Source organism: Lissotriton helveticus, chromosome 5_1 (assembly GCF_964261635.1).
Source record: "Lissotriton helveticus chromosome 5_1, aLisHel1.1, whole genome shotgun sequence".
Classification (NCBI taxonomy): domain Eukaryota; kingdom Metazoa; phylum Chordata; class Amphibia; order Caudata; family Salamandridae; genus Lissotriton; species Lissotriton helveticus.
Window position 1 is genome coordinate 97,736,215 of NC_136065.1, and position 16,190 is coordinate 97,752,404.

Consider the following 16,190-nt stretch of genomic DNA (forward strand, 5'->3'; position numbering starts at 1 on the left):
TAGCATTCAGGAGGGAGAGGAGAAGAGTGAAGTGTACAAAGTAAAAAGTAAAGAAAGCACGAGCAGCAAACTGTCCAACAGAGAGGAGTGTTAAGTGTTACAGGTGCAGCAGCAGTAATCACTTTGCAAATTACTTCCAGTGCCCATCAAGAACTGTTACCTGTAAGAATGGTATGATGAGTCAAAACTGCCACTAGACAAAACTTCCATCAGTCTCCAGCAGAAACATTAATTAACTGCATTATCTCAACATTTTTATTGATGCCTGAAACCTGGTGGACACACCAGGAAACAGTAGGTGCTTTAAAAACCTAAAGTTATTTCTAAACACAGCGCCTTCCAGATCAGCCCAGGTGTGGCTGCACTGGTTGCACTCTCCTAAAGCAGGCTCTGACTCCGGCCCAGCACACTGTGCACAGAGCCCCATTGCTAAACAATGCATACGTCACAGGGACCCTGAAGGAACCCAGCAGCATGCAGGAGCTTGGAACTGTGGGACTTTAGTCAGTGCAGTAAAACGGGGTCAATAATTTATTAACATTGACAAGTCACAGGGCTGCCTTATTACTGGGAGACACCATCTCTGTCACCATGTGAACAATCCTGATGGGGGCACTATGCAGACTGCAGAGGCAGAGGGGCCTTTCAAAGCTGAACTAAACATCCTAATTACTGGGTCCATCCCAAGAGAATTGCCACTAGGGAGCGTTTCATTATTTAAAAGTGTCTCTGCTTGTGCTCCTGGTCACATTGTTACCTTTGCAGACGGGAGGGGGGATGAGGGTCTGAAGCTCCCTGCAGCTCTCACACCAGCCTCAGCTCTGCTCTTCCCCTGTAGGGTGTGAGAGGGAGGGATGAGGGATCTAGGGGGTGAGAGGGAGGGATGAGGGGCTGAAGGTCTCTGCAGCTCTCACAGCAGCCTCAGCTCTGCTCCTTTCCCAGGCAGGAAATAGGGGTAGAGCCTCTTTGTGAAAGGGGCCTGCAGGAAGGTGTAGAGAAGCTCCCTGGAGTCAGCATTATACAGGGACAGCCGCCCTCCCTCGTAGTCCAGATACACCCCCAGCTTATGGGGCTTCTCACGAGGGGACAGACGGGTCTCAGGAGAGGTGAGAGCCGAGTACTGACCCTTTGCCCCCCGCACAGCCCAGACCCCCTCCTCAGGTGACCATGTGAAGCCTCCCTTCCTGTTCACAGACTCTGCTGCGACCCCCACATGCCAAACTACCCCCTCCTGCAGCAGCTGCACCTCCCAGTAATGTCTGCCGGAGGTGAACCCCTCACTCCCCAGCACACAGTAGAAGGTGAATCTCCTAGGTGTGTCCGGCAGGGGCTGTGCTGTGTCCGTCCATCTCACACGTCTCTGCCCCTCAGACAGGATGAGTTGTGGATGAGCCGTGCCAGGATCCAGAGTCACCATAACTGCAGAGAAGAGATTCATATTTAGAGATTTAATGACACAAATAAAGGCTGTATTTACTGTTTTCTGTTTTTATATGATTAATTCAAACCACATCTGGAAGGAGCACACTGTGCTAGAGAGCGTGGCACTAGACTGCTCACTACACTAAATTGTGCATTCATCTAGAGCACACACGACACCAAACAGCACACTGTATTACATAGTCATGACATTCTACTAACCGTTACACTGTGCCATGAGCATGCTACATTACACCAAACTGCCACACATGAGGCATGCTACACCACACTACCACACATGAGGCATAGAGCACTACACCACACATGAACCAAACTATACTACTCCACACTACCACACATGAAGCATACTATAACCAGACATGTACCAAACTACACTACATCACACCACACATGACCCATACTACACTGCAACACCATGAAGGAAAATACACTACACCCCACTACAAAGTGCGTGAAGTATACTACACTACACCTCGTATGAATCATACGCAGTACACAATATGCCACATACTACACTACACCACACTACCACACATATGATGGATACTACACAACACCACTGATGAAACATACTACACTACTCCATACACATACTACTTACTATTATTTATAAAGATTGTAAATCCCAATTCTGTCCAAAGCACAGTTTGCACCTTTTTGAGTCAGTATGTTTGATTGTTAAGATTGGAGTAAATAGAATGGACGCAGCTTTGGCGGCTCACTCAATTTCCGATCAGGGTTCAATGTACTGAATACCAGCAGTTGCTTTTTATGGCATTTAAACTATAAGCAAACATGATGAATATCTGTACAAAAATGTAAAAAAACTGCTTATGATTTGTACATTCACACAGGACCGTTTTCCATTTATGCATTATTAGTTGCAGTGTTTTCATGTAACCTTTTTTCAGTGCATGTAAATCCCTTCACTGCCAGCCCCCCCCCCCCATGCCACACCCTTTTTTGGCTATTTGGGGTAGTTCGCGCTTGGGGGTCGCCAATCTTTTTTGTCCACATAAGGTATCCAGGCCCAATTTGCGTCCTTTTTTCTCAACATTCTGGGGATTTTAAAAGTACCCAGGGTTTGTGGATTGCCTCCCCAGAGGGAACCGAGGAATTGGCCGGCTACATTTGGGGTTTTTGCTGCAGAAGAAACATTCTTTTTTATTCCCTGCAAATGGCTTCAACAAAGGGTTTGCGGTGCTAAAATCACTATCTTCCCAGCTTTCAGTTTTGACATTTTAATGGGACATAGCACACATCTCCTAATTGTTTTGTGTGTTCAACCTCCTTCCAGTTAGTGGTAGAATTGGGTGTGAAACACATTGGTGGATCCCGGAAAGCTATACATTTCTGTAAAGTAGACAAAATTCTTAATTCATCAAGGGCTCATATGTGTAGATCCTTCAAGGTTTTCCCGGGCGCTTGGCAGGATGGGCGCTCCCACCCCGGAGCCCTAGCCCCATTCCATGCTTTTGAACCCAGCAAATAAGGGAAAGCCTGCAAGACCTCCATCCCAGGCCTTTTGTGACACGTCGGACTAGAAGGGAGAGCCCCTGACCAGGGCGCCCACCCCACAGCCCAGAAGGTGGCCTGGGGGCTGTGTTCTGATCCTTTAAAACCGGCCATGCAGGGGCAGCATCACCTTTACAACACCGCGGGCCGGAGAAGGGAATATCCAGTCCTGGTGGGTTGCAGACCCAGGCCTGCAGGCTCACTGACCCTGGGGAGCCCCGTCCGGTGGCTCGGAAGCCCTCACCGGGGACACGGTCAGGCATTTCCAACCAAGCAGCCCACAGTTGCCAAAGAGGCCCAAAAATGCCCGATTGACCAGAGTCCAGTCTGTGCCTTCCCCAGAAAGGCCCCCTCTCCGTGACCGTGGAGCCCAATCTCTCCCACTGCGCGCTTGGCGGCATGGAGTGCCAGTGCATGGAGCCTGGGCCCTGCCGAAACACTGAACGAGGGTGCGACCACTGCCTCCCTCCCTGCCGGAGGCAGGAGAGGGCTTACCATGCCTGCCACTTCCCCTTTGCCAGGCCCTGCTCGTTCTTGGGAGAATGCTAAGCCTTGCACAGTGCCTACCAACGGTACCTCCTGGGTGGTGCGGGACATAGGCAGTTGCTGCCATTCAAGATCAGGCTCAGGTATCTGCTGAGTGCTTCTCAGAGCTCTCCCGGGCACGTGTTCCAGCTCGGCGGCCCAGGGCTGGGTCTTCATGCAAGGATGGTCTTCGCTCTTTGCCCCAGACTCAGTACAGGAGCAAGAATGTCTTCCCTGGGCCTGCAGCCATCTTGCCCTGGGTACTGTCACCGCCATACTGTGGGCTCAGGGTGCTGCCTTGGGTGGGTGCCTTCCACCTTCTTGGAGCCCAGGGTGCCAAAAAGGGAGAAACCAAAGCCATATTCTCTCCCTGCAGTTCTGACTGGACAGCCCATTTTCCTCGACTATTAAGACCCCACAAAGTGGGGGCATACAGAACCATGGGGAGAGGACAAAAGATGGAGTTAGCCCAGCCGGCTTGCTGGCTGCCCAGCCACCTGGTCGCTTAGCAAGGCAACCAAATGGCCCAAGACGACCCAATTGCTAGATGGCCAGGAACGACCAGATGCAGGACCCAGTCACACGGCAGTCCAATGGTGAGAGGAACAGTCATGAACTCTGAGGCCAGTGCTCGGAAGGCTCCTTCCCAGGGCTACTTGCCTCCCAGCGACTTGTGCAAGGGGGTCCAACGGTTTGGTTACCCTGCAAGGGAAACATGCCCCCATCCCTGCACCCAGGAGTGCAGGGACCTGAGGGGGGAGACCCCCATGCTGGTCAGCACGTTGTGGAGGCAGCCTTCTACATGCCCACATTTTCTCTCTCTGCAGGGGTGGAAGCTCTTTGCTTGAAAATAACAAGGCTGGCCAAGCAGTGTCATCCCTAAACAGACCAAGCGTGCCCAATCGATTGGAGTACACAGCGCTGGCTGGGCCCTCACCTGGCATGCCACCCTCCACAGAGATAAACAATTGTATACGTAATTCAAATAATCCTAACAAAAGTAAGGGTAGTTGCAAAAAGAAACTTACAAATGTATTTCCATATAAAACTATATTATTTTTTACAAAATGCCTTCTTCAGGAGCCACAAATTATATCTGAAAAATATAATAAGTAAACATAAAAATACAATAACTTACATCTATTTGTGGCTCCTGAATTGACTGCCACTTTTGTTCCTTTTAATATTGTGTGATTATATTTTAAAAGAATTGTATGATTTGTGTTTTGTGTTTATTTGTATGTAATGTGAATGTACAAAAATACTGTTTTTTTAACATGAGAAGTCATTAAAAATAATATAGTTTTATATGGAAATAAATTTGTAAGTTTCTTTTTGCAACTACCCTTACTTTTGTTAGGATTATTTGAATTACGTATACAATTGTTTATTTCCCTGTCTCATGAATTATTAATTCTAATCAGGGGGTCCTTGTTGTTTACATTATATAACCCTCCACAGAGATGCCAGCTTCACATCTCAGCCTGCTCCAAGGGAAGGCAGACTCGGAGGAAAGGACCATCAAAAAGGGCTGGGAGGCAGGTGCGGACCCGGGCCCTGGCTATGCCCAGCTCAGACCTCATTCGACCTCAAGGGTGTCTGAGGTACCCTTTCCCTAGTAATCTGGAGGAAACCCCCCCCCTTTTCCTGTAATCCGTGAGCACTGAGTTACAGAGGGGATTGAAAGCGCGAAAACACCCGGCCTCCTTGAGCCCAGGCTAAGGTCGGGGAAGCAAATTAGTCCCCATCGGGACTTCCAGGGTAGGCTGGCCATCTGGTAGCGCCACTGGAAAGCATTGCGCACAACAAGATTGCGACCAGATGGGCAAGTTCGAACAAAAGAGCTTCCGCTTGTTCCTGAAGGAGACAAGGACTCTGCGGCCCGGGGGCTCGGAGCCCCTCCTGGGCCTCAGGCACAAAGCTGTGAGTGGGCCACTGACAGAGCTCCTACCCAGGGCCCGCAGGCACCTTAACTTGCAGGTGAATCAGGAGAGGTTTCCCCGGGTTTGATGGACCCCCATCCCAGGCCCTTGGAAGTGCGGCAGGCCAGGGTACAGAGCCCAGAGCGGGGGCACTTTCCCTGGCCTGCCCCAGGGACTCCTGGACCAAGCCGAGCAGGGAAGGCCTTCCCTGGCCCGCGGGACTCTATCACGGGAACTTTGCCTGAGGACAGAGCCCAGGATGGGAGGACCCACACCAGGGCCCTGAGAGGCCCCTGTCAGAGCTTCTGAACCCAGTCAAGAAGGGGTAGACTCCCCAGGGCTGATGGACTCACGTACCAGGCCCTTGGCACGGCAGCAGGGTATAGGACAGAGCCCAGCGGTCCCATGGGCCGGTCCGAGCTCCTGGACCTGGCCAAGTAGGGGAGGCCTTCGGTGGGCTGAAGGACAAAGCCTAGGATGTGGGGCCCCCACTCTAAGGTCCACCGAAACCAAGCCAAGCATGGGAAGCCTCCCCGGGCACGAAGGACCCCTGTCCCGGGCCCTTTGCAGTGCAGCAGGGTGAAGGACGGAGACCAGGGTAGGAGGGCACAGTCGGAGCTCATGGACCCAGCCGAGGAGGCCTTCCTGGCCCACGTGAGCCCGCGCCAGGGGCTTGGCCATGCAGTGGGCTGGAAGATGGAGTCCAGGTAGGGGAAGCGGTAAGATGGAGGAGGTGAGGAGGGCCCACCCATGAGCCCGGCGGGGTCCCTGCCGGAGCCTATGAATCACGGCAAGCAAGGGAAGCCTCCACGGGCCCTATGGACCCCTGTCCTGGGTAATTGGCAGTGCGGCAGCTCCTGAAACCGTCCGAGCCGGGGAAGCCTTCCCGGGCCCACAGGATCCTGTCCCAGGTGCTTGGCCTTGCGGTGAGCCAGAAGACGGACCCCAGGATGGTGGGGCATGTGGCCTTGGTCAGAGATTTGTAACTAAGCCAAGCAGGGGAAGCCTCCCCAGTTTCTAAAGACCCCGTCCTAGGCCCTTGGCAGGATGGAGCCCTGGGTGGGAGTGCCCGCCCCGGGGCCCAGTGGGCCTCGGTCAAAGTTCCTTGATTTATCCGCACAGGGGAGGCCTTCCCGGGCACAGGGACCCTTTCCCGGGCACTTTGCTATGCGGCAGGCCTGAGAACGGTGATCAGGATTGGTGGGGCCCCCATCCCAGGGAACGGTCGGCTTGGTGATGTAGACAAGGATAATGTCGTACCCACCTGGTAGGCGAGACTAGAGAGGTATACGAAAATTACAAGGGAGGTTAACCTGTGCTTGTCCTGTACGAGATAAGGCTGTCCGTTTCTGAGAGGAAGGTGAACCTGTGCCAGTCCTGAACCAGATAAGACTGTAAGATTCAGGGAGGGAGGTGAACCTGTGCCAGTCCTGAAGCAGGTTAGATTTCAGTTTCAGGGAGGGAAGTGTACCTGTGCCAGTCCTGTACAAGATAAGGATGTCAGGTTATAAGAGGGAGGCAATCCTGGGCCAGTCCTGAACCAGATAAGGCATTCAGTTTCCAGGAGGGAGGTGAATCTGTTCCAGTCCTAGACTAGATAAGGCTGTCTGTTTCAGGGAGAGAGGTGAACGAAAATTACAAGGGAGGTTAACCTGTGCTTGTCCTTTACTAGATAAGGCTGTCAGTTTCCGTGAGGGGGTGGGGGTGCAACCTGTGCCGGTCCTGTACCAGATAAGGCTGTCAGTTTCCGGGAGGGAGGTGTGCAGTAGATCTGCCTCACTTCAGGCATGAATCAGAGGTTAGCATCCAGTGCATTCTAGGGAGAAGTTGGCGATTCATAGACTGCCGAGAGCAGGTACCTACTCAGCTTATACCCCTGAGCAGACCACAGTGAAAAGATTCCATCTTTGGGGCAGATCCACAAGGAAGTGCTGCAGCGTGGCACCGCAAGCCCTTTGGCTGCGCCACGCTGCAACACTTCCAAAGCACAGGGATGCAACATATTTACAAGAATATGTCACATGTCTGTGCTTCTCCATGCGCTGGCGCACAAACTGCAACCATGCGCTGGCGCAGGCACCCTTGCACCATGGTGCAAGGATGCCTGCGTCGTGGGGAGATTGTTTTTGTGCAGGAAGCTGCCACTTCCTGCACAAAAACAATCACTACAGGCATTTTTCTCTTTCAATACGTGCTGTAGATTGCAGTAAGCATTGAAAGAGGAATAAAACGAGGAGAAATTAAAACATTCTCCACGTTGCGCCACCTCTAGTGTGGCGTAGCATCCCGACGCATCTGCATATTTCCAATTTCTCGTAAATCTGGAGATGTGTCTTGTTCCATGGGTGTTGCGTGGGAACATCAACAGCAACACCCATGGATCGCCCCTTCAACGCAAAGTGCAGCGCGTGAAGGGGCCGTATTTTCAAGGAGAGGAAAAGTCAGGCAGGGTGGCTTTTCCTCTCCTTGTAAATATGGAGGAGCCCCCTGCGCCACCAGTACGTCATGAAAAGTGACGTACTGGTGGCGCACAGGGCTTGTAAATCTGCACCTAAGTATCTTAGTGAACTGTGATGGAAGTGTGGGTTGACTGTGATGCAAGTGTGGGTTGCCTGTGAACTCTCTCCGCTGTCATGTTAACCCAAGGGCTGCTCCTGGTTATCGTGCCCTGAGTTTAGGTGCCTAAGGGCCTCTACATGCTCTACTGCCTCGGTATCCTCATGGTTGGTAGTGATCAACTGTGCATAGGAGCCCCCTCACGCCCCTGCTGCCTCTTTCGTTCCTCCATGGGAGAGTGCTGCACCACACCTTCCTGATTGGAGCCATCCACAACATCAAGGTCACACAAAACGACTCTGTGCTGAAGCAGACGACTACCTGTCCACGGACTGAAAGCACAAGGACCCATGACTCTCAGTGATGTACAGGTTTTAAGCTGCCATAAAGACGTGGTCAAAAAATGGTCACTGAGTCTTCAACTCTCATTGAGGGATTGGTGCAAGGCCAATTGTAACTGTGAGCCTGATGAAGTCACTCTGGGTTACAAAGCCCTACGCTAAGAAGCCATTGAAAACAGACCCATGTGGATGAAGTGATGGGAGATCTGAGGTCTATCCTGATGGAGCAGAATGTAAAGAGGTAATGCATAGTGACTATTAATGTCTGTGCAGACCACAGAAGTGTAAAAGAAGTGAGGGTACCAGTGCTACCTGATGTGAGAGCATCACTTTACACAAAGACTGTATCTGAAGAGTATCCGGTGATGGACACTTCAAATAAAATCACTCTAAAGGGGTTCTGTAGCTTGAAACAGTGGAGCCTCATCGCCAGTTTACAAAATGTGTATAAAAGTGGGACCGGAACCACCTCACTTGATTCCATTTAGAAGTTCTTCATGACAAGGGGGTGCTCAGCAGAGTTGTTGAAGGGCTGCTATGTGACCACGGTTGGTGTCTGCCTGACAGCCTGTCTTAAAGAGGAGAAAGGATATCACCTATAGTCTCCACTTTGTGCTGGAAGAAGTTCCAGGGTCTAACAAGTGACTAGAATCCTGCCTACTTGCTGAAAGAAGGAATTTGCATGGCCATAGAGGAGAAACGACTGTCCAGAAGGAGAAGCCCACGGTGATCCTAGCCTAAGGAACACCCAGAGAAATCCAACTGCCTGAGAGAGCGAAGCCAGGAGCAACCAATGCTTCAGGAGATGGACCGTGCCTGATCCAGGATATAGTGAAATCAGGTGGAATAGTGTTGTTCACGTAGAGAGTAAAAACACTACGCCTGAATATCTTGCTGAAGTCTACTGCCATGTCACAAAGCTCCCCGTTCCAAACCAGGAGGGGGCGAGACAGATAATGTGTTAGGTCATGTAGGTGCTAGAACTGTGGAAGGTAGAATGTGTTATGGGGTTTGTTCTGTAACTTATCAGTTGGGACTTGGGCACTTTTATTTACGCATGTTCCTTTTGCTGCTAATTTATATGCTTCCTGTGAGAAGTTTGCCTGATATGTAGTGCTCACTATTCTAGTGATCACTGTGTATCATTCCAAACGACCCTTATTGATGATTGGTTGAAGTCAACCTTATTAGACCAGCTATCCTAGTAGCGTGGACAAGAGCAGTCTTTAGGCTAAACTCTAGAGGGCGTGTTAAGCCAGCTGTTTTACCATCACATATACCCCTTGAACACCAAGTGAAAGGACACCACACAAGTTGTTATGAAAATAAAGGATATTTATTTATAACAAGTCTACCCTGAACTCTTTATGAGTCAGGGAGCTAAGCACACAACAAAACTCTTACGAAAATACTTTAAGTTCCACAATTTACACAAATGCCCGAGGGACACGAAAAACCATATACTACAAAAGTGGAATGCGAAATACTAGCAGGTAAGTAACAAGATCCAGAGGCTTCAGGATCGCTAGGACTACACTACTGAACCTTCAGATTACAAGCAAGAGGCCTAGGGAGATCGGGTGCAGAGTGTGCACTCTCACGCGGGATGCGGGAAGAAGTCTATGGATGCTAGCTTTCGTAAAGTTAGTGTTAGCGGACGAATCCGACTAGGTAGACTAAAAACGACAAAGGATCTGGACACTTGGATAGTGAACCCGTGCTGGAGTACCGAGATACTCAAGTTACCTAGCCCAGGGGCCGCGGCTGCATAGGGTTCAAGTGACGTCGGGAATCCTCGTTGAAGTCTATGGAGCCTGAAAGAAGAAGTTGCTGGCAGGCGACCAGTGAAGAAGTTCGATGGGATCCAAGCCTGGATCGGGGTTGAAGATGACCTGAAAGCAGAGGGGACTCAGTTCTTGATCACTAGCCAGTGATCAGGTGGGCACCAGGATGGCACCGGATGGAATCACCTTGACCAGGTGAGTGGGCGACGCTGGGCTCTGCCGTCTCTCGGACCAGGAGGCGTTGTCGGCGACCAGGATGGAGGGGCGAGCTGTCCCATGACGGTGTCTGCTGTCGCCGCTGCTGAAACCAGGATTGGAGCAACAAGCCTTGGCAAATTCAAGCCCACGCGGTGGACTCGAGATGGCGTCTAGAGTGGATCAGGAGGGTCCGGGGTGCTCCTCTGTTGGAGGGGAGCAAGGGCCAGTCTGGAGCAACCAGACCAGCGATGGAAATGTCGTAGTTCGTCGTCAGGAGGGCCACAAGCCAACAGGCAAGTAGCCGGACAACGCGGTGAGCAGCAAAGAGCAGAAGGGCCCCACGCAGATCTCGTGGATACTGGGGAGCTGGACTTCGGTGCTGGAGCTGCTCAGGGTTAGGGCTTCTCAAACCCCAGTGCACTTACTCGAGGGTCTCTCGGGAGTCGTGCTGGTGAAGCGTCGTGCAGGTCTTGAAGATGGCCGGTCCCACGGGTCTCGTCACACCCACGAATCGCAGCTGGGCTGGATGATGTAGGTAGAGGTCAGAGATGGCGGGAAGACCGGTTCTCGTCGAGCTGGGCAGTCTTGATCCGGTGGATGGACTTACAGCAAACCGCAGAAGAGCTTCGGTGGTGCCTGCTGGTGCAGGGTGACTACTCCTTAGTCACAAGGGAGAAATCTTGAGAAGAAGTCGAGAGTTCCTTTCGTGGAAAGTAGTTTTAGGATTCAAAGATGATCTAATTTGGGAAGGGGGCCCGCTCTTACCTTTATCCTAAGAAAAGGGGCTGGCACACGACTAGGTCCTGCCCTATGGGTGGGACCAGGAGGGGGTGGTTACACCCCTCTCCTTTGTCCAGTCTCTCCCCAGCTCAGGGGCTGGGGTGCCCCTGGAACTGGTTTGAGCCGGGCTATGCACAGTGAGCACCGGGGTGCCACTTTGCAGTCACTTTCCTTTCAGCCCTGCCTACCTGGGATACACAAAATCCTGTCTGGGATGGTGCTAGCACCGCCCCTGACAGGAAACCCTTTGTCCAGGCCTCCGTTGCTGGAAGGACTCCCAGCAGCAGGAGGGCAGACTTGTGTCTCGGTGGCAGCATCCATTTTGTGGAGCTGAGGCTATGTCTGACTTTAACCGGGGTTCACAGTCACATACATGTCGTGTCCCTCTAGAAGGGTGGAATGCTAACCCCGTCACCAGAACTGGCTTAGGGGTTAGTATTCCAATTCGTAAGACACCTTACTCGACATGTTTTGATAATGCTATGCCAAAGTTAGCATTTAACCGCGAGGATTATAATGCACTTAAGAGTATATGGTATAGCGTTATCATGGAACAGCTATTAGGACTAGGTTCCGCAAGCTGCAAACGGGCTCAGCTCATGCCAGAGCACCATCTCACATAATTCCAAGCACTCTGCCTTCAGGATTGACAAGGCCTGCCATAGGAGTGACTGATAGGAATATATGTGTCCAGTTTAGGGTTAGATATAGGTATACTATATCTAAAGCAAAGGGTGATTACACCACCTTGCCCCAGCTGTCGTGCAGCCAGTTGTGTCTGTTTGGATGGCCAGCCAGGGGTGGCATAATACATGCTTCAGCCCCTGGTAGGCCCTGGGTACACCTATGCCCTGGATACCTAAGGTATACTGTACAGGGACTAATAAGGTGGCCCAGTACCAATTGGTAAGATGCACCTAAGGTACATGGGTGTAATTTAGAGAGAGAACAGCTAGGCTGTGGGTCTGATTAGCAGGCCCACAGCCAGGGAAAGTCGTAAATCAGTGAAGCAAAAAGCAAAGATCTGGGGTGGCCATGGGATTGCAGACCCCACTCTCCTACACAACCCCCCCCCCAAACTTAGGGACATTAAACTAACCTTGACCAGGTGAGTCTTCTTGCTCTAAGTGGAAGTACCTGGAGAGACCATCTGCATTACCATGGTCAGTCCCTGGGCGCTGCTCCACTGTAAAGTCCATCCCCTGTAGGGAAATGGACCACCTAAGAAGTTTGGGATTTTCACCCTTCATTTGATTTAGCCATAAGAGGGGCTTATGGTCGGTCTGAATCTTGAAGTGAGTACCAAACAAGTAGGGCCTCAACTTCTTCAGGGCCCAAACCACAGCAAAGGCCTCCCTCTCAATAGCTGACCAACGTTTCTCTCTAGGGGTCAGCCTTCTGCTTATAAAAGCAATGGGCTGGTCATGACCATCAATATTCAGCTGAGATAGAACAGCTCCCACACCCAACTCAGAAGCATCTGTTTGGACAATGAAGATTTTGGAGTAGTCTGGACTCTTGAGAATAGGTGCAGTGCACATGGCCTGCTTTAGGTCATCGAATGCCTTTTGACAGCTAACTGTCCACTGAACTTTCTTTGGCATTTTCTTACTTGTCAGGTCATTAAGTGGTGTCACAATGGACCCATAATTTCTGACAAATTTCCTATAGTAACCAAACAGGCCCAAGAAAGCTCTGACCTGTGTCTGGGTGGTTGGAGGAGCCCAGTCCTTTATGGCCTGTATCTTGCTCTCCAAAGGTTGAACTTGGCCTCCACCTACAAGGTGGCCCAAGTATACAACTTGACTCTGCCCTATCTGGCACTTAGTAGCCTTGATAGTGAGGCCTGCCTTTTGCAGAGCCTCCAAAACTTTCCTTAGGTGGATCAGGTGATCCTCCCAGGTGGAGCTAAAGACAGCAATATCATCAAGATATGCTGCACAAAAGTCATCCAACCCAGTGAGGACTTGGTTCACCAACCTTTGAAAAGTGGCAGGTGAATTTTTCAAACCAAAGGGAATCACCACAAATTGGTAATGACCTCCTGGGGTAGAAAATGATGTCTTGGCCTTGGCATCCTCAGCTAACCTGATTTGCCAATAACCAGCTCTTAGGTCAAATGTACTTAAGAAAGTTGCAGAAGCCAACTTGTCTATCAGTTCATCTGCCCTGGGTATTGGATGGGCATCTGTCTTAGTGACAGCATTGAGACCCCTATAGTCTACGCAAAACCTCATCTCTCTCTTACCATCTTGGGTGTGAGGTTTAGGCACTAGAACTACAGGACTAGCCCAAGGGCTCTCTGAGGGTTCAATGACTCCCAATTCCAACATCTTTTGTACTTCAGTTTTTATGCAGTCCCTGACGTGGTCAGGTTGCCTGTAGATTTTACTCTTTATAGGCAGACTGTCTCCAGTGTCCACCTCATGTGTGCACCAGTTTGTCTGACTGGGGGTCAGAGAAAACATTTGTCTGAAAGATTGAAGGACTTGCCTACAATCCTTTTGCTGATGCTCAGAGAGGCTGTCAGAAAAGACTACACCATCTACTGACCCATCATCAGGGTTCTGAGTGAGCAGGTCTGGGAGAGGGTCACTCTCTTCCTCCTGTCCCTCATCTGTGGCCATGAGCAAGCCCATGTCCTCCCTGTTGACAAATGCTTTGAGCCTATTCACATGAAGTACTCTGTGAGGGCTCCTGGGAGTTCCCATGTCAACCAAGTAGGTGACTTCTCCCTTTTGCTCAATGATGATGTGGGGTCCAGACCATTTGTCTTGGAGAGCTGCTGGGGCCACTGGCTCCAACACCCACACCTTCTGTACTGCATGGTATACAGTTAGGACAGCCTTTTGGTCATGCCAAGCTTTTTGAAGTTCCTGGCTGGCCTCAAGGTTTTTAGATGCCTTCTCCATGTACTCTGCCATCCTGGAGCGGAGACCAAGTACATAGTCCACTATGTCAAGTTTAGGCTTTTTGAGAGGTAACTCCCATCCTTCCTTCACGAGACATAGGGGTCCTCTTACAGGATGTCCAAATAAAAGCTTAAAAGGGCTGTAACCAACCCCCTTCTGTGGGACCTCTCTGTAAGCAAACAGAAGGCAGGGTAAAAGGATGTCCCATCTTTGCCTAAGCTTTTCAGGTAACCATTTTATCATCCCTTTGAGGGTCTTGTTGAATCTCTCAACAAGCCCATTGCATTGTGGGTGATAGGGTGTGGTGAATTTGTAATTGACACCACATTTCTTCCACATAGCAGTCAAGTATCCTGACATGAAGTTTGCACCTCTGTCAGAGATAACCTCCTTAGGGAACCCCACTCTGGAGAAAACTCCAAGCAGGGCCCTTGCCACAACAGGAGCTGTAGTGGTTCTAAGGGGAATAGCTTCTGGATACCTGGTGGCATGATCCACTACCACCAGTATAAATCTGTGCCCAGATGCCGTTGGGGGGTCCATTGGTCCAACAATGTCAATCCCCACTCTCTCAAAGGGAACCCCCACCACAGGTAGTGGTATAAGGGGGGCTTTGTGGTGCCACCTGATTTGCCACTGACTTGGCAGGTGACACATGAACGACAAAAGTCCTTAGTGTCCTCAGACATGTGAGGCCAGTGAAAGTGTGGGGCAAGCCTGTCCCAAGTCTTGTTCTGGCCTAAGTGACCTGCAAGGGGAATTTCATGGGCCAAGGTGAGAAGGAAACCTCTCAGAGACAAGGGGATGACCAGCCTCCTGGTAGCACCAGGCTTGGGGTCTCTTGCCTCAGAGTAAAGGAGTCCATCATCCCAGTACACTTTATGGGCACCTGTGGCATTCCCTGCAGCCTCTGCAGCAGCCTGCTGTCTGAGGGGTTCAAGAGAGGAACAGTCTAACTGTGCCTGCCTCAAGTCTGCCCTGGAAGGGCCCCCTGTCCCAAGAAACTCAACCTGTTCAGGCTCAAGCTCCTCTAGGACAGTTCCTTCTGGGGTCTTGGGGTCAGTCTCCTGAGAGAGCTGATCCTGTTCCTGAGGCAGGGGGGAAGGGTCAACCTTACCCCTACTGCTCTTTCTCTTGGTTAGTGTCTGGTCCATTGTTACAGGATCCAGCACTAGTTCAGCTGGGCATTTCTTGGCCTGTGACCTAGTCACAGCAAGGACATGTGCTGACAAACCTAACATTTCCACATGAGTCCTATACTCCACATCTGACCATAAGGAGGATTCCAAATCATTGCCCAAAAGACAGTCCACAGGGAGGTCTGAACTAACAACAACCCTTTTGAGGCCATTTACCCCTCCCCAGGAGAAGTTAACAAGTGCCATACCATGGGAGGTAGTGGCATTGCTAGCATTGGTCACCAGGTAGTCTGCTCCCAGAATTACCTGGTCAGGGTCCACAAAGTTAGGTGTCACCATGGTGACACTGGCACAAGTGTCCCTGTAGGCCTGAGCCATTTTTCCATTTATCAAAGGCGTCTGCCTGTACTTGCCCAGAGTACTGGGGCTTAGTGTAGGGGCCATATCCATGTCCCCAGTACAAACAAGAACAGCCTGAGTAGGTATTCTGACTAAGTCAGAGCCCGCCTCAGTTCCCAGGGTTAACCCCACTATAGCCTTAGGAGGATTACTACCACTACTAACTGAACTAGGGGGTGCAGGTGCCTTAGGGGCAGTAGTGGTAGGAGTTGGGCCTTTCTTGGTGCACTCACTAAACCAGTGAGTATTACTTTTACAGTACTGGCACCATGGTTTCTTCTGACCATTGTTCTTCTTCTTTTGGGAATTCTGGGAATTCTGGGTCCCACCCTCTTTGGATTGTTGGGGCCCTGTTGAAGACTTCTGGTAATTTTGCTTGTTCTCATTACCCTTGGGATCTGCCTTCTTTTGGCCACCACCCTGGTTCTGGTTCTGCTGCTTGACCCTTGTCCTGACCCATCTGTCTGCCTTCTTTCCCAATTCTTGGGGAGAGGTCAGATCTGAGTCAATAAGGTGCTAATGCAACAACTGATTCTGACGATTACTTAAGATTTGTTCTCTCATAATTAGATTATACAATCCTGTGAAATCAGTAACTTTACTTCCCAGTAACCAGCCTTCAAAAGCCTTAGTGGCACAATCTACGAAATCAGCCCAATCCTGAGACTGAGTTTTCTGG

At 50.7% G+C, this 16,190-nt stretch overlaps 1 protein-coding gene across 1 annotated transcript in view; it reads right to left on the minus strand.

Annotated features, from left to right (window-relative positions):
• Nucleotides 1-235: 235 nt before the first annotated feature.
• The window catches only part of LOC144754214 (E3 ubiquitin-protein ligase TRIM39-like), a 256,583-nt gene continuing 240,628 nt past the window's right edge, over nt 236-16,190 (minus strand). The window contains exon 6 of the mRNA XM_078641799.1: nt 236-1,419. Within this exon, the coding sequence (XP_078497925.1) occupies nt 911-1,419 (509 nt within the window). The 3' untranslated portion in view covers nt 236-910. The remainder of the gene's footprint in view (nt 1,420-16,190) is intronic.